Below are 17001 nucleotides of genomic sequence, written 5' to 3'. Positions count from 1 at the left end.
GCTCATAGGCAGCACGACGCGCGGGGGTACACGCGGCGCTCGGGGACCACAGCACAGCTGAGACACCTGAGGATGGGCTAGCAGTCCAAAACCACTTGGGTGAAAATAAAGTAACTTACAACTGAAGCGGTATTTTCAACCTCTGCTAATGAGATATAGTTGCAAAACATTGACACGAATTATTTATTATTTGGAGAAGAATGGATTAATTGGTAGAAGCCGACTTGCAGGGAGATCGGTTTGGATTACAGAGAATATTGGAACACGCAAGCAATAATGATACTAAGACGTATCTTAGGTTGAAGGCCTCTTAGGCTGAAGAAAAATTTCTGTAGATTTAGAGAAAGCTTTAGACAATATTGACTGGACTACACTTTTTTGGAATTCTGAAGCTAGTAGGGATAAAATACAGGGAACGAAAGCTTTTTTAAAACTTGTACAGAAAGCAATCTGCAGTTATAAGAGTCGAAGCAGTTTTTGAGAAGAGAGTGAGACAGTGTTGTAGCCTATTCATGATGCTATTGAATTTGTATTGAAAGAGTGGTGAAATTAACAAAGCAGGCATTTGAAGAGAAAAAAAATGGTTCAAATGGCTCTGAGCACTATGGGACTTAACATCTGAGGTCATCAGTCCCCTAGAACTTAGAACTACTTAAACCTAACTAACCTAAGGACGTCACACACATCCATGCCCGAGGCAGGATTCGAACCTGCGACCGTAGCAGTCGCGCGGTTCCCGACTGCGCGCCTAGAACCGCTAGACCACCGCGGCCGGCAATTTGAAGAGAGAATGTTGATGGAAGAGAAATAAAAACTGTGAGGTTTGGCAGCGACACCGTAATTTGTCAACACATGGTAAAGGGTTTGAAAAGAGACCACAAGACGAGTATCAGGAAAAGAAGGATAATTGAATGCAGTAGAATTAAATCAGGCGATACTGAGGCAAAAACATTAGGAAATGAGACAAAGAAGGTAGTAGATGAGTTTTGCTGTTTGAGCAGCAAAGTAAATGATGATGGCCGAACTAGGGAGAATATGAAATGTATACTGGCTGTATCAAGAAAATCGTTTCTGAAAAAGAGTGATTTATTAACAACAAATATAAATTTAAGCGTTGGGAAGCCTTTTCTGAAAGTGTTTTTCTCATATGTTGCCATATAGGAAGAGAAACGTGGACGATTAAACAGTTTGGACGAGAAGAGAATAGAAGCATTTAAAATGTGGTACCACAGAAAAATTTTGAAGATTGGATGATTAGATCGAATAACTAATGAGCAGGTACTGAATCGAGGTCGAGAAAAAAGAAATGTGTAACAGAAGGGATAGAATACATGCAGAGGCACCGAGGAATCGTCAACGGAGAAGTGAATGGGTAACAATTGTAGAGAAAGGACGGCTTGAATAGTGTAAGCAGATTCAAAATGTTGTAGGTTGCTGCAGCTATACAGAAATTAAGAGAATTTCACACAATAGCCTAAACTGGAGAGCTGAATCAAAGCGACCCTTGTTGTGTATATTTCTATTGTCTATTGTCAAACCACAATTTATGAAAGATGTTTATATTTTATTTAAGTGGTTCAAATGCCTCTGAGCACTATGTGACTTAACTTCTGACGCCATCAGTCCCCTAGAACTTAGCACATCCATGCCCGAGGCAGCATTCGAACCTGCGACCGTAGCGGTCGCGCGGTTCCAGAGTGTAGTGCCTAGAACCGCTCGGCCACTCCGGCCGGTTATATTTTATTAATAGGATTAAGTAGGAATAATTAATATCTGTCATTTTGGAAATAATTGTGGTAGCAGGGAATGTCTGCACCAAAGTATTGTCGGCGAGGGAGACCGCACATTGATATAATTTTAAAAAGGGCGGGAGAGACCACGTATGGATACATTTTAAGAAAAGAGCGGGAAAGACCACGCATTTATACATTTTGTAATGGTATCAGGGACTATCTGCACCAGAAAGCATTGTTGGCGGGAGAGACCGCAATTTAGCGTTCGTAGGAAGTCAGTAGTAAGCGAGATGTGAAGCGAGTCAGTAGCAGGTCTGAAGCGAGAGGTTGAGAGGAGCGGTGTGCCTGTCAGCCACCAGCTATTATTTACAAGAGATTATAAACGGATGTACAGAGACATCAGCTAACTATTATCATAAGAGGAACTAATAGTATTGAATTATTATTATTATTTTTTGAGAAACTCAAGACTACTGAAGGTATGTTTGCGCAATGCTAGTTGTCAGATCATTGTGAAACGTAAGTCCCATTTGAACGTTTGTAAAATCATTTCATTACCAACAGTAAATAGCTGAAGAATCGTTTTTCAGAATATAATTAAATTTTGCCAGCAATATTGCATTACTTATTGTAATCCATTCCAAAAACCATCAACGTAAAACTTTGCAAAATTTTATTGTTGTCAAGAAAAAGTGTAGCTACGAATTACGTAACTTCAGTCAAATTAATTAAAGAATAACGTCAGCTTTGCTATTAAAGAATAATGTCAGCTTTGGTAATAAATACAGCCACTTATTATGACAGCCCACCAGCAGCTAATAGAGAATAGTAAAACAGAGTAAGTATATTTATGTCGCAGTTCGATGTAGCAGTCAGATGGCGACCCAGTAACAGTAAAAAAAGGTAAATTTTGGGTTATTGCAGGTTACGACTGAGGGCCACGACGACGACACATTATATGTTTCGTCGAAATAATCAGCAAATCACTTTTAATAAGCAGTATTTAAATTTGTATGCGAAGATCGCACTTATTATTATTGAGAAAGAGAATTAATTTCAAATGGAACATTTCATTTGTTATTATTAAGCAAGAGATAGAAATCGTAAGGGAAGGTTTCATAGGTTACTGTAGAAGGGAAGGTTGGTTAACAAAAGAGATATAGAGGAGGCGGGAAGGTTTCATTATATTGGGGACCAGAACGACAAGGAAAACACCACCACCAACAACAGAAAGCACATTTAACTACTTCCTTCATATCGATTGGCATAGTATATATTAGATGTCTAAACTTCACAAGCTTCAAAAAATCTTAATATCCTTAAAAGATGCATATTTGTACGATCAGATGCAGATAGAATAACAGTGTTACTGGTTTGTACTTAACATGCAGAACTCGTCTGCAGATTGATAAATTATTCTTTGGCTCTCTGTATAGTGATTTAGTTCTTCCTCTTTCGGGAGGAGGTAAGGTTTTAATTTTGTAATATGTGCGACAAAGTAATATAGATAGTGCAGGAAACTATATTTTCCCATTAATTTTTAATAACCATCATAAATTACACTTCTTCCAGTCAGCGCAATTTAACATGTTTCAACAAGTCCAAAACTGACCAGTTCTTAGCGCCATAGCACACAAACAACTCAACTAAGCACCTCACAACAATGTTGACCAGCCGTACAACAGCTAGCATAACATCTTACAGACGCTGTAATTAAGTGTTTTACATCCAGAGGAACTTACACATGATTAACTGTTGATGTAAAGAAATATCTTTTTAGTTATTTCTGAAAATAGTTACAGCAAACTTTAAATATAATCGTAATAACTTTAAATGTAAATAACTTCAGATGGAATTACAGTTTTGAACTACAACGAAACTATAAAAGTTACAATGTTTTAAAGAACGATACATGTATTCTGTTTATAAATATACACTTAAAGACAAAAAACTACGCATCACTAAGGAATTATGCAAATCGGCCACAAACTGATGTTCATACAGCTATCGACACAAAATGCAGAACGGTGAACTTTGGCGGTCGATGGTAGAATGTGTCACGCTGGAGCGAAGTTTCGCCTCGCAGCTGGCTAGGATAGAAAAATAGGGGACACGTCGATACAAGGACATAATGTCTTTGCGAATTTCACTCCGTGTACTCAGTTTGACAGTAACTATGCTTCGCAGATAGACGCTTGAACATTACACACAGATGTCAGCATTTGAGAGACGACGTGTAGTTGGGCATGAAGAATCCGGTTGGAGTAATCGGTGAATCGCTCGATGTTTGAATAGGAGCGAAACCACTCTTCGACGATGTTGGCAGGAATGGGTGAATTAGGGTCGAACACAGCTTGAAGAAAAAAGCGGTCGACCTGCAGACACCACAGGACGTGAGGACTGAGCAGTCGTGAGAGGGGTATGAGAGCCCGGATTCACCCTCATCATGGATCTCAAGTGCAGTTGGTGCTTCGGTGACCACATGGACCATTAATGGGCGGCTCACAGAGAGGGGGTGACCTTACGACGCCTCTTGCGCTGACAACCATTGACCTCTCTATACCAACAAGCCGATTGCAGTTGTGTCGGGCATATTCGGCCTGGAATGTCATCGAATGGAAGACGATTGTCTTCCTTTTCGAACTGAACCTCCATGGCTAGGTAAGACACATCTAGAGACACCGCACACAGCGATGGGATATCAACCTGGCTGTCTTCGCTATACGGCTCGACAAACAGGAGTGATGGTCAAGGGTGCTATTTCATTTCATTGAAGGAGTCCCTACCTACATCGACGACATTCTACACCTGTTTTGTTGCTCTTCGTGGCAAGCCATTCTGGTCTTACATTTCAGCAAGATTTTTTCTACTGCCTGTATTCGTGCTTTCCAAACCCTGCCTTGGCCAGCAAGATCGCCAGATCTCTTCCCAATTGAGGAAGTTTGAGCATTATGGGCAGGGCCCTACAACCAGCTCAGGATTTAGACAATCTAACACGTCAAGTTGGCAGAATTTAGCATGATATTCTCAAGCCGACATGTAAGAACTCTTCAATCAGTGTCAAGCCGAATAACTGCTTGCATAAGCACCAGAGATGGACCAGCGCTTTACTCATTTGTTCAATCTGTGCAGCTCTTTTTCTTGAATAAACCATTCAGTTCTGAAACTGTAATCATTTGTTTGCCTGTACGCGTACGTCACTTCTACCTACCTCCGTCTCATTCGGGTATTTCCTTCTTTTTTCTTACACTAGTGCCAAAATTACACTAAATGTATAATTCCATTTTATACATGGTATCTCAAACCATTTTGGGTCAAACTGAAACGGGTGATAGTGACGCTGAGATAGGGAACCAATGGTCGGAAATGCATATTTATTGTAATACGGACACATGCAGCATACACCGCAAAACAACAAGGTAGCTTATAATAACTGTTCAATATGACGACCGACCGCGGTGCTGCTACGGTCGTAGGTTCGATTCCTGCCTCGGGCATGGATGTATATGATGTCCTTAGGTTAGTTAGGTTTAAGTAGTTCTAAGTCTAGGGGACTGATGACATAAGATGTTAAGTCCCATAGTGCTTAGAGCCATTTGAGCCATTTGTGACGACCGCCAGTCTCAATGCATGCGTGACCGCACTCTCTCAAAGATCGCTGGTGACTGTTGTTCTAGAAGACAGGCAGCTGTGACCCCAGCAAGCGGGTCTTCATTCTTTCCCACGGGGTTTTTGTTCACCAATGTCTTGACGTAACCACAGAGGTAAAAGTCCGGGTTTGTGAATTCCGGCGATCGCGTTGGTCATAGGACAGAACCTCCTCTTCCAGTCCAACGAAGAGGCTACGTGTTGTTCAGGTGCACGTTGAAATTAACATCGAAGTGGGCTGGTGCAGTGTCGTCATGATGCCACACATCCTTTCATGGACAAGAACAGCATGCACTGTTGCCACGTATGAACTGAGAATGGCGATCGTCAATTGGAACAGTTACTATGAGCTACGTTGTTCTTCTGTGTGTACGCCCATAAAACAATAAATATGCATTTCCGACCACTGGTTCCCTACCTCAGTATAATCGGTTGTGGACCCACTAACACCTGCTTCAGTCAGACGCCCTGCATACTCTCGAATCGTGTTGTAAATTTAGTATGTGGTATTCTACCATTTGTGAAGCAAGGTGGTGCACTGAGTAGTTGCATTACAATACGTCTGAGTGAGTAAGTGTGATATAAGGAAGTGAATGTGAATTTGTGTGACGCTCAATATCGGCGCGATGCTACAATATGTCTCTCCCTTTCAGCATGTCAGAGTAGCAACGGTAGAGCGAGACCAAGTTTTGTGTAGAGTGAGAAAGTAGAAATGGATATAGGCAGCGGTAGTTAAGTAGAGATTTAGTAACTTGTACAGGAGAGACTGAAGGCTAGAAGCCGGCCGCGGTGGTCTCGCGGTTCTAGGCGCGCAGTCCGGAACCGCACGACTGCTACGGTCACAGGTTCGAATCCTGCCTCGGGCATGGATGTGTGTGATGTCCTTAGGTTAGTTAGGTTTAAGTAGTTCTAAGTTCTAGGGGACTGATGACCACAGCTGTTAAGTCCCATAGTGCTCACAGCCATTTGAACCATTTTTTTGAAGGCTAGAAAAACAACAATGACAACAAAGACGACAACATCAGAAAGTACTGCGAACCACTTTCTTTTCAGTGTATAAGTATAAACGTGTGTATGTTTGGGTGCACGATTACGCGCATTTGTGTGTGTGTGTTCAAAAATGGCTCTGAGCACTATGCGACTTAACTTCTGAGGTCATCAGTCGCCTAGAGCTTAGAACTAATTAAACCTAACTAACCTAAGGACATCACACACATCCATGCCCGAGGCAGGATTCGAACCTGCGACCGTAGCGGTCGCTCGGTTCCAGACTGGAGCGCCTAGAACCGTATGGCCATTACGGCCGGCTTGTGTGTGTGTGTGTGTGTGTGTGTGTGTGAGCGGGTGTGACGTAAGCAGATAAGTGTGAATGTACGTGACGCCTGGTGTCCGCGCAAGCCTGTTTTACAAGACCCTGCCTCTCTCTTGCAGCATCTGGGGACACTCACCGGTGGCGGGCGGTGAGCTTGCCATGTACGCGTCCACCAAGCACGCGGTGCGGGTTCTGCTGGAAGGCTTGCGGAAGGACCTGGTGGCCAGGAAGAGCAACATCCGCGTCGGGGTAAGCTGAGGTGTACCGCAAGTGCCAGCAGCGTTGCCCAATGCTCTCTGGAGCTGGAGCCGTGTCGTGTGTAACACTGATCACTGTGCAGTCCTTACACATCGTCTAAGATCTGATTTTTGACCCGCAGTATCGTTGTACTACCATTACGACGTTGTGATTTTAGTGATGTGGGCATTAGGCCGTGGTGCAAGGCATATTTGTATGTTTGTGTGGCTGTTTGTTTATTTATTTCTCAAGTAAAGTCCTGGTACCTGATATTATAAAGCCGGTTGTACATTGTGTGATTTTACATGTTATATCATACAAATACAATTTCATTACTAGAACATTTTTTTTGAAAATATTACAGAAGGATTACCATACACACACACACACACACACACACACACACACACACTTTTGCCCTTAAAGAGCGCAGTTGGACTAAACTATATTGCCAATTCCTTTTGCTGCCTTCCTTGCTGCCCCAACTTCCCTCATTCACTCGCCGTGTTTCTGTTTCCGGTCCTCTGTCCATGCTTCTTGTCGACTTCCTGCTGTTGTCGGCTTCACCTTGGTTGCCTTTTTGGTTGCCCATATTTCTTTCATCTTCCGGCTATGATCTTGTTTGCGTTCTTCGGTTTGTTTGTCACAGTGTATCTCATGTAGTTTACTTTTCTTAATGATGTTTCTGAATTTTATTCTGTCGTTTATTCTGTCTGGTGTGTTGTTTCTAGTGGTTACCCAGTCAAAGATCTGTTTGGTCAGTCTGTGTGACGGCATTCTGAATAGATGTCCATAGAATTGTTGTCTGCCTTTTCAAATCTTTTCTGTGGTTGTCTCCGTATGTTTGTATAGTTCCTCTGAAGGTTTCTTGATCCATATTCCATTGCTGTTATTTGCGCCAAATATTTTCCTAAGTATTTTACGTTCTACTTTTTCTAGTTGTCTGATACGTGTATGCCCTAGGATTAGTGTGATCTCTGCTGCATACAGTGCTTCGGGGAGCACCACCGTGTCGTAGTGGCGTAATTTGGCTTTTTGTGAGATAGACTTCTTGTTGTAATCATTCCACTCTACTTTGTATGCCTTGTCCAGTTTAGTTTTTCTTTCTCCGTTTGAGTCTCTGTTATGTCCGCTCATTTGTAGTGTTTCACCGAGGTATTTGAAGTTTGCCGCTTTGTAAATCGTGCCGTACTTTGAGTTCAGGGATGAGAGTTTCTTTGTGCTCATGAACTGTGTCTTTTCGTAAGAGATCTGTAGTCCAGTTTTGGAAGCGATTTCGTGTAGTTTTTCAATAGATTCATTTGTTTCGTTTATATCTTTCGTGACAATCGCCAAATCGTCTGCATAAGCCAGGCATTTAATCTGTATGTTTCCTAAAGTTATCCCCTGTTGTGATATTTTCCATTCTTTTATTACCTTATCTAACACTTGACTGAAAAGGAGAGGTGAGAGGCCATCGCCTTGCCGGACACCTATGCGAATTTCAAAGGGCTGTGATAGTTCCGCACAGAACTTTACTTTGGAGGTCGTGTTAGTCAAGATTTGCTCTATGATAGTTTTTTGTTGTCTACTTTGTATTCAGCTAGAGTTTTCCGGTCGATAGAATCGTACGCCTTTTGGAAGTCGAGAAAGGTAATGATCAGGTCCTGTTTGTGTTGTAAAATTATTTTCAGGTTTCAAATTTGTTCAGCACAAGACCGCCCTTTACGGAAGCCTGCTTGGTATTCCGCAATCAACTGGTCGGTCTGGCATTCTAATCTGTTTAGTAAAGCTTTAGAGAGGATCTTGTATGTGACCGGTAGTAGGGATATTCCTCTGCAGTTGTTCGGGTCAGTCTTGTCACCTTTTTTGTGTAGTGGGTGTATCAGGGCTGTTTTCCAGTCGACAGGAATTTTCATGGTCTCCCAGATATCTTCCAAGTTCTGTGGATGTCTTTGGTGATTTCTGGGTCTTGTAAAAAATGGTTCAAATGGCTCTGAGCACTATGGGACTTAACTTTTGGGTCTTGTAACTTCCAGATTTTCGTGATGATGCCGTCTTCTCCTGGTGCTCTACTATTCTTGAGTGACTTGATTATTTGTTTAACTTCTTCTACAGTTGGAGGCTCACTACCTGGATTGTACGTATTCGTTTCTGTCATCAGTTCTTCCATAGGGGGAAGGGGGGGGGGGGTCTGTCCGTGTTGAGGAGTTTTTCAAAGTACCTTGCCAGAATGTCAGAGTTGTTTTTGGTATTGGTTTCTAGGGTTCCATCTGGTTCTCTGAAGCACAAGTTGGGTGGTTTATATTCAGTCGTATTTTCTCTGAACGTTCTGTAGAAGTTTCTTGTATTGTTCTTCGTGAAGTCCGATTCGATCTCCGTCAGTCGCCGTTTATCATACTGTCGTTTCTCACTACGAATGATTTTGCTTGATTGTTTCTGTGTTTTCAGGAAGTTCATCCAATTCTCTGGGGATTTATGGCTCTAAAGTTTTTCCATGCACTGATTCATTGGTCAATAGGTTGGTCACATGTGTGATTCCACCAACGGTGTTTCCTCATGCGTGGTGCTTGTGCTAGTTTCATGGCCTTTCGGATTCTTCCTGAAAGTTGTGTCCAGTCTGTCGTTTTCTCCATTTTAATTTTGTCTAATATTTGTGTCTGGTCTAACGTAAGGTATTCTGTATCTGGTGTAACAATTTTGTTCTTATGGAGCTTTTTCTTGTTCAAAGACGAATCCTGATCTGTAGTAGGTGGTGGTCTGAGTCGAAGTAGCCTTTACGTGTGTCTATGTTCAAAATTTCTTTTTGTGAGTCTTTCTGGACTGTTACGTGGTAGATCTGTAGTTCTTGCTTTCCGCTGGGGAATTATCATGTGGTAAGTTTCCTCGTTGGCTTCTTGAATTTTGTTGACATAATGGCGAGGTCGTGGCTTTGGCAAAAGTCTATCAGGTGTTTTCCATTTTTGTTTGTGTCCTTGTGTGGAGTATGTTTTCCTGTGGTATGTCTGCATTCCATTTCTTTTCCGAGTTTGGCGTTGAAGTTTCCCAGTATTATTTTGACTGTTTGTGCAGGAATTTTTCTGATAATTTCTTCTATTGTCGTCCAGAAGTCATGGAATTCTTCCGGGTTTTTCCGGTTGTAGTCATTAGTCGGTGCATGGGCTTTGATTATTGTGTAGGATTCGTTGGCTGATTTCACTGTGATGGTGCTGATTCTTTCGTTTGGTAACGAAAAGTCGATTATGCTGTCCTTGATGGACCTGTGTACTGCAAATCCTGTGCCAAAAAGCCGTAAGTTTTTCAGTTGGCTCGATGGTTTTCCTTTGTATCGTGTTTCTTGCATTGCACATATTTTGATTTGAAATTTTTCGAGAGTGTCTGTGAGTTGTGTCATGTTTCCTGTCTTCATCAATGTGCTCACGTTGAGTGTGCCGATGTGGTGTTTGCGCTTGGTCTTGAGAGAGTTTGAGAAGCTGCGATTCTTCTCATGATGTCCGTGAGCCCCCGGAATCCGATGCTCACGACGATCCCAGTCTATTGATTGGCGCCCGGAGAAATGAGATTTTTCTCGTTGTAGCCTACCACCACGATGTTTAGTAGTTGGGTATATGGCATGCTTCCGAGTACAACCTGACATTCCAGATCAGGAGGTTGGTTCAGGCCGCCACTGACATGTGGAGCAGACGCCTTTTGTAGCCGCCCACTGTGGGTACAGGCACTACTAGCAGTTGTGGTCCACCCCGAGTATTTCATTTCCTCGGTACCACCTATATCTAGGAGGCATTCCCCTATCCGCCACATGGGAGGCGGATCTATTAACCGCCCCGATGTACACAATTCAGTTTAAACTTGTTGCTTAGATAATGATAATAAATTAAAGATACATAGAAATGCAGATGACAAACGGGTATTCACTGGACAAATATATTATACTAGAACTGACATGTGATTACATTTTCGGGCAATTTGGGTGAACAGATCCTGAGAAATCAGTACCCAGAACAAGCGCCTCTGGCCGTAATAACGGCCTTAATACGCCTGGGCATTGAGTCAAACAGAGCTTGGATGACGTCTACAGGTACAGCTGCACATGCAGCTGCAACACGATACCACAGTTCATCAAGAGTAGTGACTGGGGTATTGTGACGAGCCAGTTGCTCGGCCACCATTGACCAGACGTTTTCAGTTGGTGAGAGATCTGGAGAATGCGCTGGCCAGGGCAGCAGTTGAACATTTTCTGTATCCAGAAAGGCCCGTACAGGACCTGCAACATGCGGTCGTGCATTATCCTGTTGAAATGTAGGGTTTCGCAGGGATCGGATGAAGGGTAGAGCCACGGGTCGTAACACATCTGAAATGTAACGTCCACTGTTCAAAGTGCCGTCAATGGGAACAAGAGGTGACCGAGACGTGTAACCAGTGGCACCCGATACCATCACGTCGGGTGATACGCCAGTGTGGCGATGACGAATAAACGCTTCCAATGTGCGTTCACCGTGATGTCACGAAACACGGATGCTACCATCATGATGCTGTAAACAGAACCTGGATTCATCCGAAAAAATGACTTTTTGCCATTCGTTCACTCAGGTTCGTCGTTGAGTACACCATCTCAGGCGCTCCTGTCTGTGATGCAGCGTCAAGGGTAACCACAGCCACGGTCTCCGAGCTGATAGTCGATGGTGCTGTAAACGTCATCGAACTGTTCGTACAGATGGTAATTGTCTTGCAAACGTACCCATCGGTTGTCTCAGGGATCGAGACGTGGTTGCACGATCCGTTACAGCCATGCGGATAAATGCCTGTATTCTCGACTGCTAGTGATTCGGGGCCGTTCGGATCCAGCACTTCGTTCCGTATTACCCTCCTGAACCCACCGATTCCATATTCTGCTAACAGTCATTGGATCTCGACCAACGCGAGCAGCAATGTCGCGATACGATAAACCGCAATCGCGATAGGCTACAATCCGACCTTTATCAAAGTCGGAAACGTGATGGTGTGCATTTCTCCTCCTTACACGAGGCACCGCAACAACGTTTCACCAGGCAACATCGGTCAACTGCTGGTTGTGTATGAGAAATCGGTTGGAAAATTTCCTCATGTTAGCACGTTGTAGATGTCGCCACCGGCGCCAACCTTGTGTGAATGCTCTGAAAAGCTAATCATTTGCGTATCATAGCATCTTCTTCCTTTCGGTTAAATTTCGCGTCTGTAGCACGTCATCTTCGTAGTGTAGCAATTTTAATGGCCAGTAGTGTACATATGCTGTTTTGACAGTGATAATACTTAATTTAATGTATTGATTAGTTAGGTTATAATGTGTGTCCGAACTTAAGGTAACAGTGGAGATTGAGAGTTTATTTCAATGTCACTCAGCTGCATCATGTGCGAGGGCTCGGAAAAAAACTTCGAACCAGTCAAATCTGAAGCGAAAGAAGAAGAAATGTCGCAACTTCAGCTAGTGTTACAGGATATGAAATGGTATAACAAAGAGTTACATAGAGAGTTACATTTTCAATGATTCGATTTAGTGGTGCAGAACCTTCGCTTACTTTTGCAATGTCTGTATGTTTATCTTGTCTTCACTTCCTGCGTGTGATACAGTATTCTATTCAGTGTCTACGTTCGTGTCTGTGTCGCTTTCTGTGTACTGCTGATCTGTTTTGATATACAGTTCAAATGGTTCAAATGGCTCTGAGCACTATGCGACTTAACTTCTGAGGTCATCAGCCGCCTAGAACGTAGAACTAATTGAACCTAACTAACCTAAGGCCATCACACACATCCATGCCGAGGCAGGATTCGAACCTGCGACCGTAGCGGTCGCTCGTTTCCACACTGTAGCGCTTAGAACCGAACGGCCACTCCGGTCGGCATGTCCGATGTGGAACCTGTCTTGTTCTGACGTATGGTCTGTCTACTGTTCGTATGGCGCATATAGCGCTAATGCTACTTCGTCTACGATTTCATTTATAGAGTTCCAGTCATCTTTTCTGCGTATTAACTGTCCTAAGTCCCTGGTTTCCTAAATTCGGCCTTATGTGTCCTAGGGCATCGAAGATGAGCACTGTATGTTCAGGTGTGTGACTCTCACCACAGGAACAAGTATGAGACTGTTTTGGGCCAAACCTGTGGAGATACACGGGATACGGGCCATGGGCCATGAAAAAGTGCACCATGCCGCGTCTTGGATTCATGCTCTTCAGATTCATCCGCTAACGTTTCGACTCCTAAAGCTGGAAATTTCCCCAGAGGTTACACGGACGTGGTCAGACGCATTTCGAAATCAGACAGGCTCATCAAGCCGAGCTGTTTACACGTAACGGTGCAACTGTCGTCGGGCAGTGACGTCGTTCCACAGCTGCCGCAGGTGGCGGATTGTCTCTGTGTTGGGTGTTAAGGTGTTTAGAACTGCAGGAGAGTTGGTACTGTCTCCTTTGTTTAGCACTAAGGCCCACAAATGACACCGAAAGACCATCATATTCGATTCTTATTTGCTTTGGTGTTATCAAGGTAGACTCATTACTGTGCTAGGAGGACAGAGAAGAAACAGAAATTAAAAAAAGGAAAAAAAAAGGTAAAGAAAACAACCTCAACAGGAAATAAGTGCTGGAAATAGACAAGTTGTGGGTACCGTTGATTCTATATACCGATTTAAATAGCCAAAAAATTGTGTGTGAAATCTTATGGGACTTAATGCCCGAGGGAGGAAAAAAAGGTTCAAATGGCTCTGATCGCTATGGGACTTAACATCTATGGTCATCAGTCCCCCAGAACTTAGAACTACTTAAACCTAACTAACCTAAGGACATCACACAACACCCAGTCATCACGAGGCAGAGCAAATCCCTGACCCCGCCGGGAATCGAACCCGGGAACCCGGGCGCGGGAAGCGAGAACGCTACCGCACGACCACGAGCCGCGGACACGAGGGAGGACTCGAACCTCCGCCGGGACCAGAAGCACAGTCCATCATTTAAATAGTCGTTTGGTTACCAGTTCGTCCAGTGATTTAAAACTTATGCGAAGCCTGATGTGTAGGCAGCAGACGGGAAATCTTAACGTAATTTATGAAACAATTCTATTTTTATTTCAAAAATTTTTAACTCCCATACCGCAAAATTTTTCTTTCCTTACACAATTAAAGCAAGATAACTAGTTTCGGTTGCTTTCTACAACCATCTTCAGATCGTCCAGATCGAAAAAAAAAGCGGTGAATATGCAGTAAAAACTACCATTAGCTGTAGTCATGCAGTTGCAAACATTCATATGGTCGGCCAACGAGACCATGACATTCGTACTGTGGGTCAGCGAGACTATGACCAGCAAGACTGTGACATTCCTATTGTGGGCCAACAAGGCTATGACATTATGGAGTTACAAACTACGTAATCTTGTTGGCTCACAAAACCAGTGCATGTAATTTCATGACTAAAGCTAACACTTTTCTCTTCGTCTCTTTTCTTATTTGTTTTGTTTTATTATTATTATTCGCGTAACAGCTAATGTATGAGATAAAGTATGTTACTACGAAAAGAGACACGAAATACCTTTTAGTGATGCTGTGCTATGCCTTTCTTTGGATCATTAATTTTCAACAAAACAAAATATATTATGTTCTTATTGTTCTGGATCTGGCTTTCTATTAAAGGAACATTTTTTCGTTACTGTAACTCGCCATAAAGTTCAACCTATCTTCCTTACTTTATAGTTATTGAAAAGGTTAATGAAAATTACTTCGTTATCAATACTGATGTTACAGTACGCAATGATTGTTCAACATCATAATTTTGCAGTGGATTTTTGTTAACAGTAAAACAACAATAAGTACCACGACTAACACAAGAACATGAGACTATTATCGGAGGAAAAAGATGTTTTTACTATAAGGTTGCCAGACCAGAACTACGCACAGCAAGATTTCTTTTACGTGATGAAAGTAAATTATCTTTTTGCACTGTTAGTAATATATTATCACCAGCCCGCGTCAACCTGTAAAACACATCATAAAATCTGCTGCTCTGCTCTGCAACTTCGAAAGCTGAAAGAAATAATTTTTACTTCACTATTACCTGCCCGCTTCTTTGCGGTATGATAGATTTCATTTAATGAAATTTGAATGCGCCGCTGCAACGGCTCGTTCGTTCGTAGCGCAGCTCTGCACCACGAATAATATTTAACTAACTGAAAATGTCTTAAGGGAATGGGATAAAATACCAGGCAAGCTTATCATAAATCATAATGCAAGGTTTCACTAAGTAACTCTATTCAAAACATTTAAATATATTAATTATTACACACCTTTATAATGAGTACGTGATGGCGTACATCTCTCGATCTTGACAAAAGAATGCTGCCCTAGCGTACACTATCACGTCACAGGCTATCCTACTCCCTTAACTCCAAGAAGACGACAGAGAAATTAATGTTCGTTCTGTATTATTTATACTAGTCACATATTCTCATCTTTGTTTGATATTTAATAGGTATCGTCTGTGGCGGTTTCAGTACTCGCCGACACAGATATTATCTAAAATAAATAAAAAAAAACAGTACATAATTTTATACAAGAACAAAACATGACACACAATGTTTTCTCTTTATTACATAATATGACTTTTGCTATGAGACGTTACACACTGTTAGTTTTCACTGCAAATACCGAATTTTTTCTGTTTGGATGATGTGAAGGTGATTCTAGAAGGCAACCGAAAATAGTGCTTTAATTGTATAAGGGAAGAAAAAATTGCGATCCAGGCTTTACAAATTTTTCAAATTAAAAAAAGAATTCATAGATTTAAAATACTCCTCATAAATGGTATCCATGGTACGTAAACTGAAAGTGGAGTGGAGGGAAAGGAAGCGAAAGGGAAGCCACCCATGATGTCAGCTGCATCGTGACTTAATGCGGGCAGCGGCGTCGAGTGGAAATATTTGTGAGACCGGGATTCGAACGGGGATCTGCTGCCTACTGGGAAGTTGCGTTAACCATTGTGATATCCGCACACAGTGGTTGTTATAACTGCGCGGACTACCCCGGTGCATCCCTCGGACGACCCAAATTCCCACCCAGCGACACCTATCCACAGTCTCCGTCCATGTCCTGCACGCTCGCTACTGTGAGACTCCTTCGGGGCACCGAGCGAGGTGGTGCAGTGGCTGGAATACTGGACTCGCGTTCGGGAGGACGACGGTTCAAACCCGCGTCTGGCCAACCAGCTTTAGATTCTCCGTGATTTCCCTTACTCGCTCCAAGCAGATGCCGGGATGGTTCCTCTGAAAGGCACGGCTGATTTCCTTCCCCATCCTTTACACAGCCCGAGCTTGTGCTCCGTCTCTAATGACCTCGATGTCGACGGGACATTAAATCAATCTTCCATCCTTCCTTCACGTTCGCACTGAAGGTGGTGGATTTGTTGCCCATCGAGGAGGGTGGCGCAGTGGTTAACGCAAGTGCCTAATAAGTAGCAGATCCCGGGTTCGAATCCCGATCTTGCACACATGGCGCCGCTGACTCCGCATAAAGCCCCGATGCAGCTGACATCATGAGTTCCTTCCCTTCCCTTTCCTTTGTCTCCACTCGAGCTTCAATTCACATAATACGTATCACAGCTGTGAATTCCGCGTGGTGTCTGTTCTTTAGGACTTGTCCGAATGAAAAGACATCACGCATTCATATAAATGTTATCCATGCCTTCCGCTTTATTTGATTGGTAGACTCCAAAAGCTGTACTAAAACCTGAGCCTAATATTGGATCACCTATGTCTTCCATATCTACTCCCATCGTAGACGCCTTAATTGGTTTCCATCTATCCGACCTTCGCTTGACAGTAATATTCCCGTTGTGCTCTTAATTTCACGGAAGATTGTTTTGATTTTTATGTACTGTTGAATCTGACCTTCCGACGACCATTACTTTCTCGGTTTCTTCAAACGTTTCCAGCAACCATTTCGTTTTGTCTTCGCTGCACTTACATTCATTTTATTCGTAAGCGATTTCTACTGCTATACTCCTTTCTATTCCTAGGATTTTTTGTGTTTGCTTCATTCGTCAATCAATTTAGTATTGCTTCTACACACATCAAAAA

The 17001-nt window shown here is 42.8% G+C and overlaps 1 protein-coding gene across 1 annotated transcript in view; it reads left to right on the top strand.

The window, feature by feature from the left end:
* The window catches only part of LOC126100769 (dehydrogenase/reductase SDR family member 11-like), a 96173-nt gene that overhangs the window by 65585 nt on the left and 13587 nt on the right, over window positions 1-17001 (top strand). The window contains exon 4 of the mRNA XM_049911389.1: window positions 6813-6942. Coding sequence (XP_049767346.1) covers window positions 6813-6942 — 130 coding nt within the window. The remainder of the gene's footprint in view (window positions 1-6812; window positions 6943-17001) is intronic.

The sequence above is a fragment of the Schistocerca cancellata genome, chromosome 9, assembly GCF_023864275.1.
Source record: "Schistocerca cancellata isolate TAMUIC-IGC-003103 chromosome 9, iqSchCanc2.1, whole genome shotgun sequence".
NCBI classification, from domain to species: Eukaryota; Metazoa; Arthropoda; class Insecta; order Orthoptera; family Acrididae; genus Schistocerca; species Schistocerca cancellata.
This window is presented reverse-complemented; position numbering and strand designations above follow the sequence as displayed.